Here is a 20233-nt window from a genome sequence, read left to right on the forward strand (position 1 = left end):
AAAATTACCTATTTACCTGTCTATGATAGATTGTGATTTCTATGTAGAACTGACAGTAATAGCAAAATCCAAATGAGGCTTTCTGCAGATTTTTTGTTTTTTCTTTCTGGCATAAATAACACACTTGATTTCCTGTATTTATCTCACACCTTTTATCTCAAGACACTTTTAATATCCCCTTGTTTTCAAGAGACTTAAATTAATGTTTTCAGAAAAGGTTATGACTGAGATTTCTGCAATTTGATAAATCAGCCAGACACCTCTAAAGCATTTTACCTTTACCATTCCATTTCAAGGCTTTTATTGATCTGGTTTTTTGGGCTTACAGCAGAATTGCAGTTAGTATTTTTGCTTTTACTGAAATAATTCTGGATTGACTCAGGGTTATTTGCATGAGAAGATGATCTTACATGAGTAAGCTCCATCAGTCCTGCTGCTCCAAAGGGTGTTGAGGCAGCAAGAAGCATTTGGAGACTGATCACCCGAGATGAAGAGCAAGGATTGTAAAACCACCTCTGATTTAGAAGCATCTCTATATTTGGGTTGTTTTTGCACAGAAATGCTGCACAAACCCACACAGAAAGGATTCTGGAGCGTGATGTGTGCCAGTGCTGAGGCAACTTCAAGGCATCTCAATATTTGCCAGTGATGGTCAGAAATGATGTCCCAGCCTCCTCTGAGTTAACAGCCATCCATTTTCAAATTAGACTTGAGCTTTCTGACCCATTTCACTCCAGAGAAGAGCTGTCACTACTGCTCACAGATGAAAATTGATCTTTGGATCTCTGGTGTGACTCAAAGTCCTTTGAATTGGAAAGGTCAGGCAGAAGAACAGTGATTTTATCTTTAGGTGCAGCTGAAAGTCTACAGCATCACAACAAAGTCTGAAGTCAAGCATATACCTTAAACTCAGCTTAAAAAGTTGAAGCTAGGCAAAAGACAAGGAAAAACTAGATTGTAAGGGATTTAAGCTTCTTCCCTACACAGATAAAAGGAATTTGAACAGCTATAACAACCAAGGAACAGCAGTAACTGCTGGAAAAACTGGTTTATTGAAGTCAAACTCATAGATTTACTCTCTTTAACTTCAGTTTTCCAGCATTTGAGGAGGAACCACGCTGACCCACAAAGTCATTCACTGCACTCCCCATTAATGACTCAGGATTTAAGATGATTCTCTATACTGGATAAGGGAACTGGCTCTAAAGTTGGGTAAACTGCCATTCCTGGACAAGGCAAGGTTGGAGGCTGATGATGTACGTGGTCATTTTCCCCACTGCCACCTGCTTTCAGTGACAGCCATCAAACCCAAACACCAACAGTACTGTCCTAGCAGGGACTTCCATCCTGTCAGGAGCCTTAATAAACAGCAGTCCTAAGAAGCTGACTTAGAAAACTCCACTTCTGGGAAATATGTCAATGTTCAAGGGAAAGTCACGATAGGAATATTTGTAGGATTTGGGAGTGGACCTTGCTCACAGGGAAGAAACTGAAAAACAGTCAGCTGGGATTCCTCTCTCTTTGTTCAAAGAAAGGACCAGAGAACTCTAAAGAAAAAAATTTCCTTATTACATTTAAGCTTGTTACAACAGAATGAGCAATGCTTGCTGCTGGATGTGACTACTCAAAGCAGGAAATTACTATTCAGGCCCGGCCTGAAGATCGAATCCCATCTATTATGCCAGAAGAAAAGGGTATAACCAATTCCCTTTTTCCTACTGCTGTTTGTACCTCCTTTCTTAGGCCATCAGCACTCTGATAAAGTGCATATCCTCCTTTTAATATAAACACAATCTGCAGTGTGTAACATGCTCCACTGGCAGCGTTTCCTTATAAAAAAAAAACCCTATTAAAGTGCACAGCAGGTACTGAGAGCCTAATTCCCAGAGCACTGCTCCCATTAACCCTGTTTGCTGGAGCCTTCTTTAATGCAGGAATGCTTGATGTTAAGAGATGAGAATCCTTCAGGCAGTGAAGTTCTGGCACAGTTTTTGCTCAGAGCAGGATTATGCCCCGTGTTGGGAATGGATGTTTACTTCGACTTGTGAGGAGTTTACACCTGCAAAGGCTCATCCTGAGCCACGAAACTGGGGAAAAATTCAATTCAAAAAATCCATCTGGGATGGTACAACCACTTCCAACCTTGCACATCAGGCCACTGCAGGCTTCAGTTGCACTGGCAGCGACCTGTTACTACCCAGATTTTAACTGCATAAGAAGTGCCATTTATTAAAAAAATAAACAGCGACAGGAACTGTTTCTTTGGAAAACAAAAATTCCTTATGAAAATGGGGTCAACAATAGACAATAGTTGGGTTTTTACATATTATTTACCATCTTGTCTGTGAGGATTGTGAGATGAGACTAAACTATATTCAAAAGGCAGAGAAAATAATTTTCTTCCTCTCTTTTAAAAGGCCATTATTTTCTGAAACGTATCAGGACACCTTCACTCATCAAGGAGGTAATTAAAAAATATATGACATAACACATCACTGTTATTGCCCCCACACTGACTATATTCCTCATTTCAGATTTCTGATTAAATTCTGATTTTTTTCAGCTATATTAAACAGTAATCACTATAAACCTCTTTGAGCCAATAATACATAGAAGAAACACCCACACAAGAAATAAGAGCTCTTGTGCAGCTCTGTGTTAATGTTCACTCTGGAACTGTACAAACAAAATTGAGATGTTACCACAAAATAGTTTCTTCAAAACTCTACTTTTTTTCCATGTAAAAAGAAACCTCAAGAATCAACAAAGATTTCTCTTAAAAAAATTAAAATCAATAGCACAATTTAGTGAAAAGCGAACTTTTCAAACTATTTTAAGGGATTAAACTGCAGCTAAAAAGAAAATCACAAGTATTTTATTTTTAAGTAAAAATATAGCACTTTTATACAGAAAATTCTAATTTGTAGTTGATTTTTTTTCCCCCAATAAATCTATCCAGTCCAACAGGAAATTGTAAGTTCAATTATCTCTGCAGCCCCTGTGTTTTTCAAGTGATTAACTTTTATCGTGTTTTTGGTTTCCCGTCATTTCAGGTGAAATCCACTCGTATCAACTGGGATCTTTCTGTCTGGGATCAACAGCCAGCAGGAATCTCCTGAAATTCAACACAGGGAACTGCAAAGTCCTTTACTGGGGGAAGAACATCCCAACTTTTTTCAGTGGCAGCCAGTAAAAGGAGGAGGACACAAATACTGGACCACAGGAAATGACATTTAAACACAAGAAACAACATTTTCACTGTCAGAGTGGCCAAGCCCTGGACCAGGTTTCCCTGTGAGACCAGCTGTGGAATCTCCATGTTAAATTCCATTCCACTGTCCTCAGGAACCTCTTCCCACTGACCCTGCCTGGAGTAGCAGCTGGAAATGCAGAGTTTCCAGAGGCACCTTCATCCTACAGTTCTGCCAATCAAACCATAAGCTGATCCAAACTAGACTAGCAAATGATTATTCATTTATTCCCAGCAGACACATCGCTTTAAACATTTATAAGTGGCTTTTCGTGGCCATCACGGGCTTGATCTCCCACTGACTACCAATAATAAGCAGCACAGGCTCCAAGGAGGGTAAATTAAACTCTCACCAAGCCAGTATTTTTATCTTCAGTAAAAAGGTACCAAAACCAGCTTCGTGCAGCTTCCTCTAATCTAAGGCAGCAATCCCTTAACTGCAAAAATACAGCTTAAAATAGTTCTGACCAATTCAGAAATAACACATTTAAAAATAGCCACCAAATAAAGCTGAAGCCAAGACGGGCGATTGCAATCTGCGTGCGAACGTTTTGAGCAGAGTAAGAGCCTAAAGGGAGTCTCATCATGATAAATTAATCACTTCCCCAAAGACAGCAAACAGGGTCAAGAATCTGGCATTTCATTCACAACGGGATTTTTGGTGTTTCTAAATAAAATGTGTCGTGCTACTATTATTTACCCACAATTGCTTGTACAAGGACTTCATTACTGCAGGTATGGCAGATGGAAGATATCTGCCTGTCTAGGAGTTTGGTTTTTCTTTTAACCTAAACAACCCATTTTACTGATTAATAATTGAACCAAGCCTGTATTGCTGAGCTGCTACGTTTTTCTCTAAAAAAACTTCAGGAGAGATGCCCTTCAGAGACTGTTTATGTGGCAAGCAGATCAGAAAACAACACTGTGGGGTTTGCAGCCATTCTATTTACATCAGAATGGTCTCTTCCTTGCTGAGCTGAGGTATGAAACAGGTCTCTGGATACACCCTTCCTCTGTTCACAAGGTGGTGTCTAGTTCTTTTAATTTTTTGTCCCCTTACTGTGCCAGAAACACATGAACATAAACAAATACTTAAGGCCTGATCTAACCATGAAGTTGTCCTGGTTTTTGGCAGTAAGTCAGGACTCATTTATTAAACTATAACACAAACATATACTACTTTAGCAGCACATTTTTGCTTGCTATTGGTGGTCTGTCCCCATTTATACAGGTGAAATCCAGGGATAACAAAGCATTTGATTGACAGCCTAGCCAAGAAATGCCTTCAGAGTGCTTTGGAGATGAAAATGGCCCTTGACTGAAGCTCCTGACCTCGCTTTACGAGCTGCCCCGGCAGCTTTTACTTGGGATTTATTTTCCTCGTGTGTTCAAGTAGGAAATGCCAAACTGTAGTGGGGTACTTGTAACCATCACTCCACGAGAGGGATTAGAGTTTATGTCAACTCTCATCCTCCCCAATTACATGCCTGCAGTCATGAAAACAGGAAATAAAATAAAATAAAAATCACTCAAACAGTAACAGAAACAAACAAACAAAAATATTTGCTGATGCTGTTTCGTGAATTCCACCACACACAGCAGAGAAAAGATGACAAGTCTGAAGAACAAAACTCCTTCATTTTATGGAGTCGCAATCTTATGCTGAAGGGAGGAGAAAGGAGCCATGGAAAAATTCTGGAGTGAGTTTCTGATGGGAAAGTTTACAAATACCTACATGCTAAGAAGACAGGAAGGACAGCTTTTTAAAACTGAGATAAGAAAATGCAGAATTATGGAAAAAGGTACAGATATGAACTATTATATCCCAAACATCCTCATTGCTTCATAGGTCCAGGAAGGTAGTATAATTGTATGCTTTCCATCGCATTTTTTTTGCTTTTCAATCTTTAATCTGGTGGGGATGAGGAAAGAGCCAGAAACTAAACACATGATCACAACTATGAGCTATTCTTGATAAGATAATACTGACAATCCTGGTTATCTAAACAATTTTGCTGCACAGAAGGAGCAGGGGTTAGCATTGTGAGACTGTCAAATTAAAGATAAATTAAAGGTTTCCTTCTCCATTATGAGACGAAAATACGTGTGGATTGTCACAGACTTAGGTATTACAACATCAGTCTTCAAACAGATGAGCAGTTCAAGCAGCTGCAGAATTGCCTCCCTCTAACACACACTTACCAACTGATAAAAATTACTGCACATACAATATCCTTCATTCTTATCACATATTAATAAAAGGCTTTGTAGTGGGAAATACACTCAACTCAGTCATGAGCTAATCTCATGTCAGTGATGGAGGAAGCTGTTCCAAGAACTTCCATCTAAATACACCCAAGACATTTCGTGTGAGCTGCAGCATCACAGCTTGGTGCTTGTACAGCCAATGCCAGGCTAAAGAAACATCCCAGGGGGCATTTTCTGGCTGCCCCACTGGCACAAGGATTGAGCCCTTCAGGGTGTGCCAAGGACTCTTGGTTAGTGTGTGTGTTTGTCTTTAATACACTGACAAAATACTTAACCCAGAGGACTTTCAGATACGTGTGGTGAGCAGATCTGAAGGCAGACTACAGACAGAAAACCACTGTTTGTTTTAAACAGTAATTGATATTGTCTCTTTAATGTAATCAAAGCTTACAAACAAAATTTGAGACAGCCAAGCTGGATTGTGGTTTGGAACTATAGAGTTTAGAACTATAATCCACAAACATTTGTTACTCTCTTATCCATTTCTAGCACTCAAACAAGAAAAAGGAAGCAAGATTAACTCACAACAACTTCCTCCATCTCATTACCCAACTTGGTTCTAACACAGTTCTGCACAATTAGGCAATTTGAAGTTACTACTTTGAAAAAAGATCAGAAAAACAAATTCCACAGATACAACTTACTGGTACTCAACTGGCAGTTCTCAGCAACAGAAAACCAGGAGGCAACAAACAATCCCGGCCAAAGAACCCAAACAAACTCACAGTAATCAAGTTATTTTACTGAGGAGAAACCACCTCAAAGCCAAAAGAAGTGACAAGTGCCTGTACTGTCCTACTTCAGACTCCAGTGGAATATAACAACATAAATAGAGGCACTGTATTTAAATGAACTTACAGGAAGAGTGGATACTGGGAAAGCTTTTTCTGCCTTCAGACACCAGATCTGGATCACCTGTGCAGTGCATTTCAGAGTTCATTACTCCATCTGGAAAGCAGCGGTAAAAGAAATCGGGACGCGGTCTACAAAAAACACCATGGATATTAAAAATATAAAAGCTGTAGTAACAGATAAACCTCAAAAGTGATTATTACATTTACTGTTCGTTACACACACAGAGTTCATTCCCTTCAGCTTTAACAGAGCAACAGAAATCACGGAGTCATTTGGGTTGGAAAAGACCCCGAAGACTCCAACAGCAAAGCTAACACTGCCAAATCCACCCCTAAACCATGTCTGTCAATGCAAGGCAGCATTTTCTGCAGGCAGGGAAGCTTCCAGCACAGCATGAAAGTGGGAGCTGTCTCTAAAAACACTCCTGCAGGGCTATTCTTGCACCTCAGCGACAGCGCAAGGCAATGTCATGACCCACAAATTTTCCCAAGTCTTGCCAATACACCCAGGACTACAACTTAGGCTACAAGGCTGGCACCAAAACAACCACCAAATTCTAATGCCAGCCTGTCTACGTGCATTAAACAGACCTCTGAGTTTCTTGTGACCCAGCTCTGAGCTGGCTTGGCTGGTGTCATCCTGACCCTGAGCTAATAAAGCCCCCAGAGAAGCAAAGGGAAGGATCACAGGTTCAGAGACATAAGACGAGAGAGCCTCCAGCTGGCTTGGAGTGCAGGCAAAATTCGGAATTATTTCAAAAACACTCTTAAAATAAAAGTACCAAACACCATTAGTGAAAGGGCATCAGTACCACAGCAGAGAGGTTTCATCAGAAACCAAATACTGCTCCCTCAAATGCTGCAAAAGAGGTCAACAACAAAAGCAGCATTGGACTTTATTAAATAGGCTATAAATTTAAGTAAAAAATATATTTTTCGGCTGAAATTATTCAAAGTTTTGATAAATAGCCAAAAAACACCTAAAAAAAAACCCTTTTCAGAGAGTTTTGTTTGCTATGTTTTTCTGAAACTTCTCAGGGGGCTGTTCTGTCTCCACGAGTTTTGCAACAGCAGCCATCTATTTATTGAGATGTATTGTGGCTGTCAATCTGCCTCCATTTATCTTAATATTTAAAGTTATCATTTATAACATGACAAGACTTACCTTCCCACTATTAATTTAATTGTGTTTGTGCAGACACCATTCAGAGCTAGAGCCAGGGAAACAGCTACAAAACAGAAGGAACAAACAGAACAATAATAACCTAAACACCAAGCAATAAATTGCAGCATTACAGCATTTGATTCCCAGACTGAAACCTTTACTGGACTGAAGACTGAATGATCTTTGCAGCCTTCTGTTTTTCTTACTACCCAGACTGAGAACAGACCCCAAAGCATCATCATAATCATGACTTACTTTGTTCTGCTTTTACTCTTGAGAGATCTTATTTCCCTAAACAAAGCCAGCTTTCCTGTCGTGCCATTTGCACAGGCATAAATCATCAAATGGGGAAAAAATCAGAGAATAAAGTGCTGTGGGTCTGAAATTTTTTAGTTTTGTTATCTGCTAGATGGAAATCTTGGGCTCTTTGGGTCAAGGAGAATTCCTGTAAGGACCTATATGTAATATATATATACATATATACATGTGTGTATGTGTGTTCCTGTATGTATATATTAAATAGTCTAATTTCAAGCTAAAGAACTGCCTTATGGCTGAAACTAGAATTGGATGGTTTTTTTCTTTTCCTTGCAAAAGGATGTGGATGTTTGGAATAAAAACCTCAATGTTTTCCCCTTACGTTTTGCTCCCAGGGTTAACCAATTTTTCTAATAAAATTGGGAGTAATAAACAGGGACCTACCTATTAGCCAGGACTGAATCATCTTTTTTAATTTGTAGTTGCATGCCAAGCCCCTAGACTTTGTGAAGAACCTCATCTCAAGCCTGTGGAGATCTCTGCCTTGATTTCATGGGCACTTGGATCTGGCATAAAAGCTCCTTTTGGGTTAAAACTGGTTTAATTCTGCAGTCCATACCGTAGCTCTCTCTTACAAAACAAGAGCCACTGAATTTTATCTCCCATTAGAAAGAAGTTATCAGGTAAATCTCTGATTTCCAGGAGAACATTTGCAGTAACATAACTGTTGATTCTGACAGCTCCATGAGCTCTGTCCTCGTTGGGCTGCTGCCCCAGATGCTGCACTTCAGCAGCACTCACCCAGAAAACCTTTGCCTGAGGATGCTATAAATCCTAAAAATGTGTGTTATAGGGTCTATTTTTAAAGTTTAAAAGAAAAAGGTAGGTCTTTCATCAAAGCAAAAATAAGGGTTTTCTCAGATTATAGCAAGAGCTGCCAGCAAAAATAAAAGAACATCTCAATCCTAGAGACACTTGCATTGTCAAAAAAAGTCTTCCTCTTTCAGCCTCTGTTCTCAGTGACCACTCAGTTCCAGGCTCTTTTTTGCCCCCCTCAGTTGTTTTGTCTCAGTTTTTGATGGTAATTCCACGGGGAAGTTTTCCACAGAGCCAAATGCATGTGACCAGCAAGGTCACAGCACTAAATTCCTCTTTTTAAAATATACTTGAGCTTTGTCTTGATTGTTCACTGTACACCTGACAGAACCACACTTTCACTGCTGCATATTCCTTACAGAGGGTATCAGAACAGAAGGCAAAACAGCAGGAGAAAAAAAAAAGTGGTTTAAGAACAAAAAGGTGAGAATTAGTGATGGAGAAACCACCCCAAGGTCCCTTCATTCTTACACAGGGGAAAGTGAAGCTCAGAACTGTGACTGTATGCATTTTATGAATGGTTTTTTCTACTGAAGGGACTTGTCAGTGAAATATCACTGTAAGACACTTCAGAACTTACTGCAAATGACTGGCAGCAGCCAAAACAAAACTAGGATCGTTTCACACTTGTGCTAGAGCAGCTGGAGAAAGAAGGAGCTAAGGGAAGGCAGCCTCGTGTAGGAAGATTTTTCACAGGCAGATACATAATGCCATTTACATCCCATCTAGCTAAGGCAAGGCTGAGTGTTGCTTTGGGTTTACCATGTAAGGGCCAATAAATTAAAGTGTAGATTGGCCAGTGAAACAGAATTTCAGAATTAGGCATATTTCAAATGTAATGCCAACAGAAACACTGGCAGCTCTTAGTGCTTCAAAGTATCTTCAGCCAGAGGAAGTGCTTTAGTCGATACTGGGGTCTGGCAATATCTTTGTAAAAAGGATCTGGGCATGTATCACTGCAAGATTTCAAGAGACAGGCAGAGGCAGAATTAGCTGGAACAGCTTAACACTTACCCTCCCCACTGTTTACCTGTTCAATGCTCAAATTTTCTGCCCAAAGCTGTAATTAGACCTCACCCAAAACACTGCAGTTCACAGTCCAGGATAAAGAGCATCTCTGACTCCACGGGCAGTTTAAGATGAAACATCAGCTTTTAATTAGAAACGCTGAGCCAAGACCACGGATTTTGCAATGGGTAACAGTAAATTCACTGGGAAGCTCAGAGAAAACAATGAGAGGAGCAATTTCCTACACTAAAGAGCTGAGTCTCAAAGGACTTTCCAGGCAAACCCTTTATTTACAAGGGCTGCAAGTATAAATAAGAGTAAGTGATAGATGGGGCCTGACAGAAAAATATACATCTGAACAGTCTCTCAGATGGACTTGTCTTTGCTGATCAAACTCCAGCCCCTTGCTAGCTGGATCGTGGAACTAAGGCACAGAATTTGTACATCTACAAACATACTAAAAAACAAAGGCTTTTGTGAGCTGGCTTGTAACTATAACTGCACAGAAAACTACGGTGATGGGCTGGAGCAGAGATGGGTTTTCTTCAAGGCTCGGACCAGAGCTGGAATCAATCTCCAAGAGCTATCCCACATTTTCCACCTTTGAAGTGTGCCATACATTACCTAAGAAAGCCTCTTTAATTTCAGTCTTGTCTGTTCGACGGATTATTTTCACCACGAAGATGACTGCGAGTGGGGTGAGGAACGAAATGGCCTGAAAAGAGATAACAAACCCCACGTGTGAGAGCATCAATTCCCTGCCAGCCCAGCTGATTAATAATTAGCTTCAGTTAGCTCCACTTTTAAACTGGGGAGGCTGAGTGATCTTTATCCAGCTCCTGACCTTCAATAAAATGGGATGATTCGTCTTTGCAACCACAGAGCAACGAACACATTAAAATTCTAATATAGCCGGAGGTTATAATTGATTTGTAATTGCCTAGAGCTGCGTTAAAAATGTCAGCTGCTCAAATGAGAAAGTTACACTCTATAAGGCCCACAAAATTCATAGACAGAACTTGTACATTTTTTCCAGGCTGAGCATTGCTTTGGGAGGCAGCCCATGCAGGCTGTGTACTCAGCAAGACCCTACTCAACATGCCAGGCTTCAGCACCAACTTCCTAGCATCTTAAAGTGCTCTTTATCTTACTTTTCCTTTTCTTTTTAACTGTCATCCTTGAAGGCATCAGGAAAACCGTGCCTTTGTGATTCTTCCTTTTACAAGTGTTGGATGTGGAGCAAACTGCTTGACTTTGTTCAAAAGCAGAAAAACAACACCTGAGCACCTACACCTACAGTCACTGGTTAAGCAGAACCTTATTCTTTTATTGTCAGTGCTGTAGGACAGGATTCCTCCCACAAGGAACCTGAGATGGCATCTGGGCATCAGTGCACACCCTTGATTTCCAGGAACAGCGCCTCCATCATCTCAGAGCAGTCTGGACTGTGATGATTCACTGTAAATGTGAGCCAAAAGGCATCTTGGTGCAGTGTCTGTATGCTGCAGTCTGGCCTCCCAGAGCAGGTATTTATTGCCTTTCTCCACACAGACATAGCAGTTTGCTCCAAGCTCAGTACCAGGGAGTTTTCCATTACCAGCTTGCCATGGGAACCATGATTTTGTTCCCAGCTGGTCCTTCCATCGTCCCTTCTGGCTCAGAGTTTCAGCTGCAGAGGTTAAAGGCAATCTGTATTTGTTGCTTCTTGCTGATTCCCTTCTTGACCCTACAAACCTCTTCACAACCACACCTGTTCAAAAATAAATCCAAGTCTTTCAAAAGCATTTATTCTCTTACAGAAGAGTGGAAACGACTGTTTTCTTGCTTATTGGTTTGTTTGTTTGTTTTTTAAAACAAGGCCAAAATTAAGCAGTAAATGGCACATGGGGTGCCAAGGCTTAATAAGATTATATTATTTTTATTGAGGCTGAACAGTGCCTTGGTTCTTAAAGAGCCCCCACTGAAATAAAAAACAGAGGACAGATACGACAAAAGACGTGCGACTCAATCTTCATAACACAGATTAATCCCAGTCCTCATTTTATGAGGACTTTTAGAATATCTGAGTAGGAAACAACATGAGAGGGCACTGTATTTGCTATTTTGGCTGTGCATCTTGCACCAGCTGCCCCTCACCTCTATCAGCAAAATATTATCTAACCCAGGGAGCCACACAGATTAAAACACAGTCTGGAGTCTGTTCCCCTTATCTACATTTAGAAAGGCAGGCACCAAGTTTTGTGCAAAAAGATGCACCATTTCTACTTAAAATTCCCTTCTGCCTACGGTGTGTGTGAGATTCAAGTTCAGAGGCCAATGCTGTGTTACTGCTCCAGAAACATTCCCTTCTCTCTGTCCTCAGCAATGTAATTAGTTTAATTTCTGCTTTCAGAGACAGAGAGTGAAATATAAAAAAAAAAGTTAAAGCAAAACCTGGAGTTACTAATTTCGTTCTAAAAAGTAAGGATTGCCATCAGGAAAGAAAAGGAGAAAGGTATCTGCATCCCACTGCTGAAAAACATGCAGAAATACAGCCAAGGCTGACAGGCTGAGAGTGGTGGTTGAATGGAGTTAAAAATCTTTTGAACATGCAGGAGCAGCAGCAAATATCAACAAAGAACAGCATTCCAGTGGCAGCTTGTTCCAAACCACTTCCCAGTCAATCTTCAGGAATCTGGTAAAACTGCAGATTTCCTCATATTTAACAAACGTGAATTTTCGAGAGAAATGAACTGTTCATGTTTGCAGCACATTACTGTTCCTTACACAGAAACATTAGCTGGAAGGCGCTTTTTATTCTGCAGCAAAACGCACATACCAAGAAATCCTGGCTTGCTAAAGCCTCCTTTTTATTCATTTTGCAGAAAGATTCTGTATGGCTCATCCCTACAACAGATTTGACAACATTCTAATGAGCAACGCTCTCCTCAGCTGCATTTCAGGAACGTGTTCTTTTCCAGCAGTGAAATATTCCAACATTGCCTGGCTTTTGTGAAACATGGGCAAAAAAATCCTCTCTCATTCATTATAAATCCTGGCAAGTCAGAGATATGCTGGAGTTGCAGGGACTCCCACACACACTTCCAGGCATTCAAGGGAAGCTGGCAGTGCCTTACACTTTCCAAGACAAGGAATACCCACTGCTAGACAGAACAAGGCTCAGGTCTTTCCATCCCTGGCTTCCCCATGCAGAAATCAGCTTTGTCTCATCTGGATTTGGGTTTGGAGCATTCACAACGTTTCTCCTCAGTTCAAATCTCTCACCGTGTAAATTAATCCTGCAGTTCACAGCGATTGCTTTCTGGGGAGCCACAGCCATACATTTCAATAGCTGGGTACACCACTAGTGGCAAGAAATTCTTTAAATAATGAGAGCTTGTGATCAATGCCAGAGTCGGATTTTTCTTCTTTTTTAATTACAAAAATTAGAAAAAAAAAATAAATCTAGAAATTGTCTCTGTTTCTTAATTTCAGAAGCTGTTCACTGAGTTATGACATGTTTAAAGCCTGAGAACAGAACACAGACCAAGCAAAAGTTCCTGACAGAGCTGCCTGGAAGTTCCACCCACCATGAAGTTTATAAAAGCTGGCTATGGGAAGTGCTCAACAGGGAAATGTATTACAGTTATATCCCAAAATTGTGCTTCCCAGTGGCTACTGCCTGCAGAACAAGAGGATGGAGTAATGATTATCACAACTGCTTTGAAAAACAGTTCCACCACCTGCAGCAAACCCTGTACAGTGATTCACTATTGGATCAGAGAAATCAAGTAGCAAAGTAATGCTCAGCATAAGGAAAACCAGCAGAATTCAATTCAGCCTTTCCGAGCACAACAATTCATTGTTTGGTTTAGGGGTTGGGTTTGCTTGTTTGTTTTTCTCTTTTTTTTTTTTTCCCCCCATTTCAGGAAAACCATATATTTTCATTCATCCAGGCTGAAAAAGTCCATAATAGAGCTATAAATTATAAACAATATAAACAACATGTTGGCATATTTAAAACCAGGCCTTCGGCCTCTCTGCCTTAGAAGGCTGGGATATTGGACACCTCATAAACAGGAAGAACCTTCAAGTTGTTCCTTACTTAATTAAAATTTTTTCATAACTGAAGGCCTAAGCCTTTAAAAAAAAAAAAAAAATTAAGAGAAATTATATAGCTGATTTGCATTTATTCCAGTCTCAAAAGTAAAATCCTGGCTTCACTGAAGACTCAAGGAAATGGTGAGGGAACCAGGATTTGATGCCACTTGTCATGCCCATTCCTGAAAAATCTCCACTTTTGATGCAGCTTTTGCAAAGACTTTTAATAGCCTGAACTTTACCCATAATTTCTTGGCATTTCTGTAGTGGTCCTACCTTCCTGCACTCGTAGATATAATTATGATTGTTAATCATTGGTAATGAAGGTTATCAAAAAAACAAAAAAGCTCAGCCTACCAGTCCCCATGTCAAGGTGTGCTGAGCAGGGCAGCAATATCATATATTTAGAGTATGTGTTGGCAGAAGCCAAAACAAAGTTTTTGTCTTTGTAGGGGGAAAAAAGGACTCTTTGGAGTCAAGTATCTCAGTGTCTAACATGCCTAAACCAAACTGGATTGCAGAATTTAAGCACTTAACCTAATAGAAGCATGGAGAGGTTTTCTCAGGTCACCCAACCAGGTAATTGAAAAAGTTTCTCCACTCATTTCTCTAGCATTCCTCTAAGCTAAAACTACCTTAAATCTTAAACTGAAAAAAATCAACAATCATAAATTCAGCCACCTGATAATGCTGCTTTTTACAAACTCCCCCTGATTTGCCACATTTTGTCATTTTGGACATCCCTGGCTGGGAAAACAGTTGTCTTTAGAGTTAAAGGAACATCCTCCACTTCCAAAAGATTTCCTAGCGCTTAACAAATGAAAGTGTGCTTAGTTTACAGCCACCAAATGACCAACAAGCCTTCGGTACTTACGAACATGAGACGTGTAGGGATGTTGTCTGATTGCACCAAGGGATTTTTGTATAGCCAGATCTCTTCTGGCTGGATCACCCGCTGGAACGGATCCAAAAATTCTGTAAAACTGAAAACAACAAGGAGAGATACGAGTTTTTCACACTTGGAAATTATGACACACACACCCCACCCCCAGAAGAGTTCTGCTGATTTAAAACTTCCCCCAAAGTTAAATAGGTATGAATTGTCCCTATGAATATATTGCTGTCCTACCTCGTGGATTTTTAGTAATAAAACCTTTACAAATATACCTTTCAGAAAATGGTTTTTAAAAGTCTACATTCCACACCTTTATAAAAGTTCCATAAACACTATTGTGGAGAATAAATTGCCTTCTTTTTTTTTTTTTGGTAGGAAAAGTGTGCAAATAATATTGTGGGATTAGATAAGTCACGTAGCAGGTCTTTTACCCTGAAGAAATTTTATACCAGATATCAAATCCAAAATGTCTTTCAAATGCCAAGATTCAGACTCTGAAGCATGACTGTCTTATTTGCAGGATCACAAAGCAGGGAGAAAGAAGCAGCCCAGACAATTCCTTCTGCTGATGGAAAGAACAGATAACTTTAAAGAATATCTCCAAAAGAGACTCACTCCTAAAACAGGATGGGCTGTCAGGCTCAAGAAGAATCTAGCTATACCAGAAAAGTCTCATTCCACCAAAACAGACTCGTTTTGATTTCATTATTACATCTTTTAGCTCTCTTACAAGGCAAAAAAACCCCAAACCCATCCAAACAAGCCACAAATCTCCATGGTTTTGTAATTACATTATTTTGGAACGAAGAGCATCAAAATAAAACGCTGAGGTTCCACTGCTCTGTAGAAAGGAAATTATTTGTGTGGGCACCTTTCATCATGCACTGAAAGGGAAAGCAGGAATTGGGATCTTTGACTGTGCCAGGAAGACTCAAAAGCCTTTCATGGCTACATGATTTGCCTCACTTCTTTTAAACCACACTCCTTTTTTTCACAGAGTCCTTCGCCGTTCTGTAAGTTTTTTCTTTAAGTTTTTTAGTCTTATGAGACTTGCTGGGAGGCTTGGCCTTGGCTTTGCATTGGTCATTTCTGGTTCATTGGCACTCAGAGAAGGGCTGGTGAAAGCAGACACAGGGACCAGTTTTCTGCAGGATAATAAGCCCAGCCAGAACACAGAAGTGCAGCAGCCCAAGGCTTTTCTTAGGGTGAATTTTCCGAAGCCCAAGGGCTTTAAAAACCTCCCCTCTACCAGGTTTTATACCAGTAACAGGCACATCAACTGGCTCTGTAAAGAGAAAAAAAGCTCAAAGCAATTTTTAAAGCAGAGTAAAATTAAATCATACTTATATATGCAACTCTCCCCAGTGAAGACGAGTCCTCAAATCCAGCTAGGTCAGCTATTTCCTAAAAAAACAGCAAGTCTTACCCACTCTTCTGGGTCTTGGGAAATCCTTCTTTTCATCCCCTCTGAGGGCTGATCTGCTGCTCTTTTCTTCCTGTTGTACTTTTAAGATCTCTGCATCAGCTCCAGTCTCCCAGCCACACCACTGCCCATGGGGGCTGGAACTACATCATCTTTAGAGGTCTCTTCCAACTCAACATTTTCTGTGATTTTCTGACCCTTTTTACCTGAGGACAGTCAGATTCCCACCAGACAGAGTGTACAAAAGAGCCCCAACCGGCCCCTTCTTCCTTTCCTTTCCTAAAGGAAAATAAAATCTGAGGATCCAAACAAGCCAAGCACAGTCTTGCAACTTGTACCAATAGGTTTTTTTCCTTCAGTGACCTACATGGACAACAAGATTATTCTGGAAGCTCAAGGAGTCTGGTATTGCAAGGAGAATATTTGCTATTATACTCAGCTTCTTCCAATCCAGAGCCTGACCCTGCTCTCCAAAGAAGGTGCAGGGTGAGCTTCAGAAGTGTCAAAAACACTTTGTTTCAGTGTTTTTCAAAAAGAAAACTTGAATTTTTTAAGTTTAAAACTTGAATTTTTTCAAGTTTAAAAAAACAATGGCTTGTGCAAGACATGAAAGTGTAAGACAGTTCTAAAGAACAGTTCCAGGAAATAAACCACTTCACGTATGAAAAATTCGTTTTACACTTCTTTCTTCAGCTAGAAAAATAAAGGTCAGTTCCTAGACCACGCAAGCAACTTTGGTTCTAAATTTAAACTGAGTCCTAAAGTATCTTAGCTTTGGTTTCAGTCTTTAAAGATATCGATGGCAATATATAGAAGCAATTAACTGCTGGTTGAAAGGGTTCACTTGCTGAGTAGGGTCACAGGCCTGGGTATGATGCACTGTCATAAGATTTAATGCCTTTGAGAGCAAAATAACAGACGTGCTAATGAGATGAAACTATAATAAATGATATAAACAATATCTGATTTCAGTTGAGGACTGATTTTCTGATTAACATATACTCATCTGTACTCATGTAAAGGATGAGTAATTTCAACAAATCTATCAATGACAGTAATCATTATTATTATTTGATGTAACAGCAGCAGTTTTGTGTCCACTACATATGTAAATCTGACTATGTATTCATTTATTTCTTTGACTTCTGTTCTGAATGTCTTCCAAGAACAGTGTTCAAACAGGCTGAAACAAATGAAAAATGAATAAATTCCTGAAACTGGATAAAACAATTTCAAAATCACTACTGAAGGAGAAAAAAAAAAAAAAAGATGCAGAAGGCTGCAGATCTCTGTGTGAACAACACAGAAAGGGAAAGTAAACAGTTAAAAGAAAGTATTGTATAAAAAGACATCACTTTTTCTTTTTTAATCTTCCAAAAGAGCTCAACTGCTAATTAAATTTTTACTCATAGGAGAACAATTCTCTTCTTTTTTAAAGCATCACCAATGGGTGACTGGATATGAGATTTCAGTAGCTTGGAGGCAATTCCCTTTGTGCTCTGTTAAACAGTCATCAGGACACACTGGTTTCTAAGCTGCCTGACACTTGGTGATTTATGTCCCTTCATCCCAACCAAAAGTACAGTCTATCACTGCTCCTAAGCCAGCAATAACCTAAAAAAAAAAACCCCTTACTTTGTATTAGTACATAAACATTTAGTCTTGGGGTTTGGGCCTGAGATTTTCTTCAGAATCACATATTTATTTGTCACCATTTCTAACAGCTTGACTAGCAAGATTTTGAACACTGATGACATTATTTTTCTTGCATAAAAGGACTTCCATGCACTTCAAGAGCCTTTAACTGTGACTTTCAAAGCAACCTAAGGGAAACAGGAGCATTAATTCCATTAAAAACTCCCCTGAGCAACAGGAGCCCAAGTCCCTGTGGATCCTTCGGACATCCCAACATTCCTGCTTACACTTCCAAGGCTCATTAGCTTCATTTCCATTTAACAGCATGTAGCCCTTCAGGATCATTCCATTCAAGCACCACATCCACAGCCAGGCCCAGGTAAAAGGGAAAAGGAGTTTTGTGATAATATGGAGACTTATAATGTTTTTTGGGGGGGGATTTTTTATGAAACCATTCCCTGGTAGTGAATGAATCAAACATTGCATAAATATCTCGACAGAGTTTTTGCCCTGAGCTTCCAACGATGGTTTTCATCTCTCTGAAGCAGCAGCAGGGTATGTTTAGGGTGTTGTTTAGCACCTCCCCTTCGTTTCAGATGCCATTGCTCCTGGCCCTCAGATGGTTGGAGGGGGAGAGTGGGAATTGGGGGGTTTTGCCTCTTGCAGACAAAACTTTTCCCAAGTAACGAGTGACAGTGACTGAGAGGGCAGAGCAGTGCATGAGGGATGACAAGAAGAGAAGGAACATGAACTTGTGATTGTGATACCCAGTGATCAACCCTCCTCTTCTCTAAGCACACTGCATTGAACACTGCTTATCCACATTCTCTGTGCTCACATTTGAACCCAAGACTTCAGCTTATCCTTTCTGAAACATGCTTATAGTGGGAAATGCCTTCATATCGTGCTATTTGATATACCTGGAGAGAATAACTTATTTCCATGCCATGAGAAACCCTGGTTTATTCCCTATAGGTAACATTAAAGGGAAAAAAAGAAAAACAAACTTCTTGGTGGTTATTTTACAAACTCCTGCAAAGACAGACAAAATATGAAAAGCCTGAAATGGTGTGTGGCTGGAATGCAGAACTAACAGAACTGAAGCAGAGGACAGTGATGAGGTGAGATAAGAAACAATGCCAGTGGTTTATCACCATCATCATCATCATCACTCTGCTCCCCACGGAGCTGGAGGAGTTCAGATTCTGAAATGCTGCTGTCTGTGCACATCAGCACCATCAGACAGCTTGGTGGCAGCTCAGAGGTTAGCTTAAGGAAAGAGATCTGAGACATTTAAAGTAATCTGGGAAATCCACAGCTCCCCAGCCATGAAGAAGGGGTGCACAAGTACACCAAGACCCAATTATTAATGAAGAGCTGCAGTTTCATCAAGGAAGAAGCTGATAGGAATTAAAAATATAACTTCAGTAACATAAACTTTAGTTGGATAGAAAAAAGAAACTTTCCCCGTGGTTAAGGCACAGCACTGGGTATCAAGAGATTTGATGTTTTCTGCCACATTTTTTTTTCACCAAAAAAAAAATAAATATATATATTCCAGGAAGAAGTGTGAGTACCAGTATCAAAGCAAGACTCCTAATGCTGCAGTTTGCTCATTAACTGGACTGGTAATTACAGATGCTAGCAAGCATTCAGGTAGGAAAGGAAGAGCTTTGACTTCTCCACAGAAATCAAAGAAAAGAGCTATTTTAAAAATCTATTAGAATTTATACTGCCATAGATACTGAATGCCAAAGAAGCGCGTGCATCAGAACAGAAAGTGAGGTTTTACGAGTTTTATTCTTCACAGGTTTTTATGGAAATGTGTTATTGCAAACATCATTTTGAGCTGCAGTAAAATCAATTAAATAATGTACACTCACACTGACACGGAAGCAGCTGTATCAATAAATTATCTCTACCTTCTTCACAGCTAAAAACTTTTGTTTCCCAGTGCAATGCCATGCAGTGCATACACCTTCTGCTTCTGATTAACAATGTACAAAAAATATAGAGCTTTATTGGGCTTGAGTGTCCTGCAGGATACAGAGCAGTTAATATTCAGGAGGAACACCCAACAAAGATAATTCAGGAGCGTTTTTCATGGCCACAGAAATGAGATCTGATGATGAGAATTTGCAGCAACCTTCTATCTGCAGGTACAAGTATTTACAAAGGCTGAGAGAGGTCCTGGCAGACAGTAAGGGCTAAGGAAGGGGCTGCAGGAGGCATTTTTCGTTCAGTCCCTATTCAGTGCCCAATACACCTGTGGGAACAGAGTGAGCTGATAGATCTTTTTTAATACCTGTATTTCCAGAAACAAAGTCTTTATACCACTTCCCAGCAACATTTGATCTGAAAGTACACAGCTTTCCCCACACTTTTAATTCAGTGGGTGCACTTTTATCTAGAGAGGAGCCAAACGTCAATGGAATTAAATCCTGGGGCTGATAAAGACAAAGGGGAAGAGCAGTGGTTTTGTTTTTTTTAATTAAGGTCACTGGTAAGTTGATAACTGGTT

General features: G+C 40.0%; 1 protein-coding gene across 4 annotated transcripts in view; it reads right to left on the minus strand.

The window, feature by feature from the left end:
* PLPP4 (phospholipid phosphatase 4) overlaps nucleotides 1-20233 on the minus strand; it is a 46178-nt gene that overhangs the window by 15258 nt on the left and 10687 nt on the right. For 2 of the 4 annotated variants that reach the window (XM_027890873.1, XM_027890875.1), the window contains exons 2-5: nucleotides 14634-14742; nucleotides 10304-10394; nucleotides 7538-7601; nucleotides 6377-6501 (exon numbers count right to left, since the gene is read on the minus strand). In XM_027890873.1, the coding sequence (XP_027746674.1) occupies nucleotides 6377-6501; nucleotides 7538-7601; nucleotides 10304-10394; nucleotides 14634-14742 (389 nt within the window). Of the gene's footprint in view, nucleotides 1-6376; nucleotides 6502-7537; nucleotides 7602-10303; nucleotides 10395-14633; nucleotides 14743-16080; nucleotides 16100-20233 lie in introns of those variants that run through there. The other 2 variants (XM_027890876.1, XM_027890877.1) reach the window with 2 other exon arrangements.

The sequence above is a fragment of the Empidonax traillii genome, unplaced genomic scaffold (assembly GCF_003031625.1).
Source record: "Empidonax traillii isolate 1590-97213 ecotype Southwest subspecies unplaced genomic scaffold, ASM303162v1 scaffold301:size691294, whole genome shotgun sequence".
Classification (NCBI taxonomy): domain Eukaryota; kingdom Metazoa; phylum Chordata; class Aves; order Passeriformes; family Tyrannidae; genus Empidonax; species Empidonax traillii.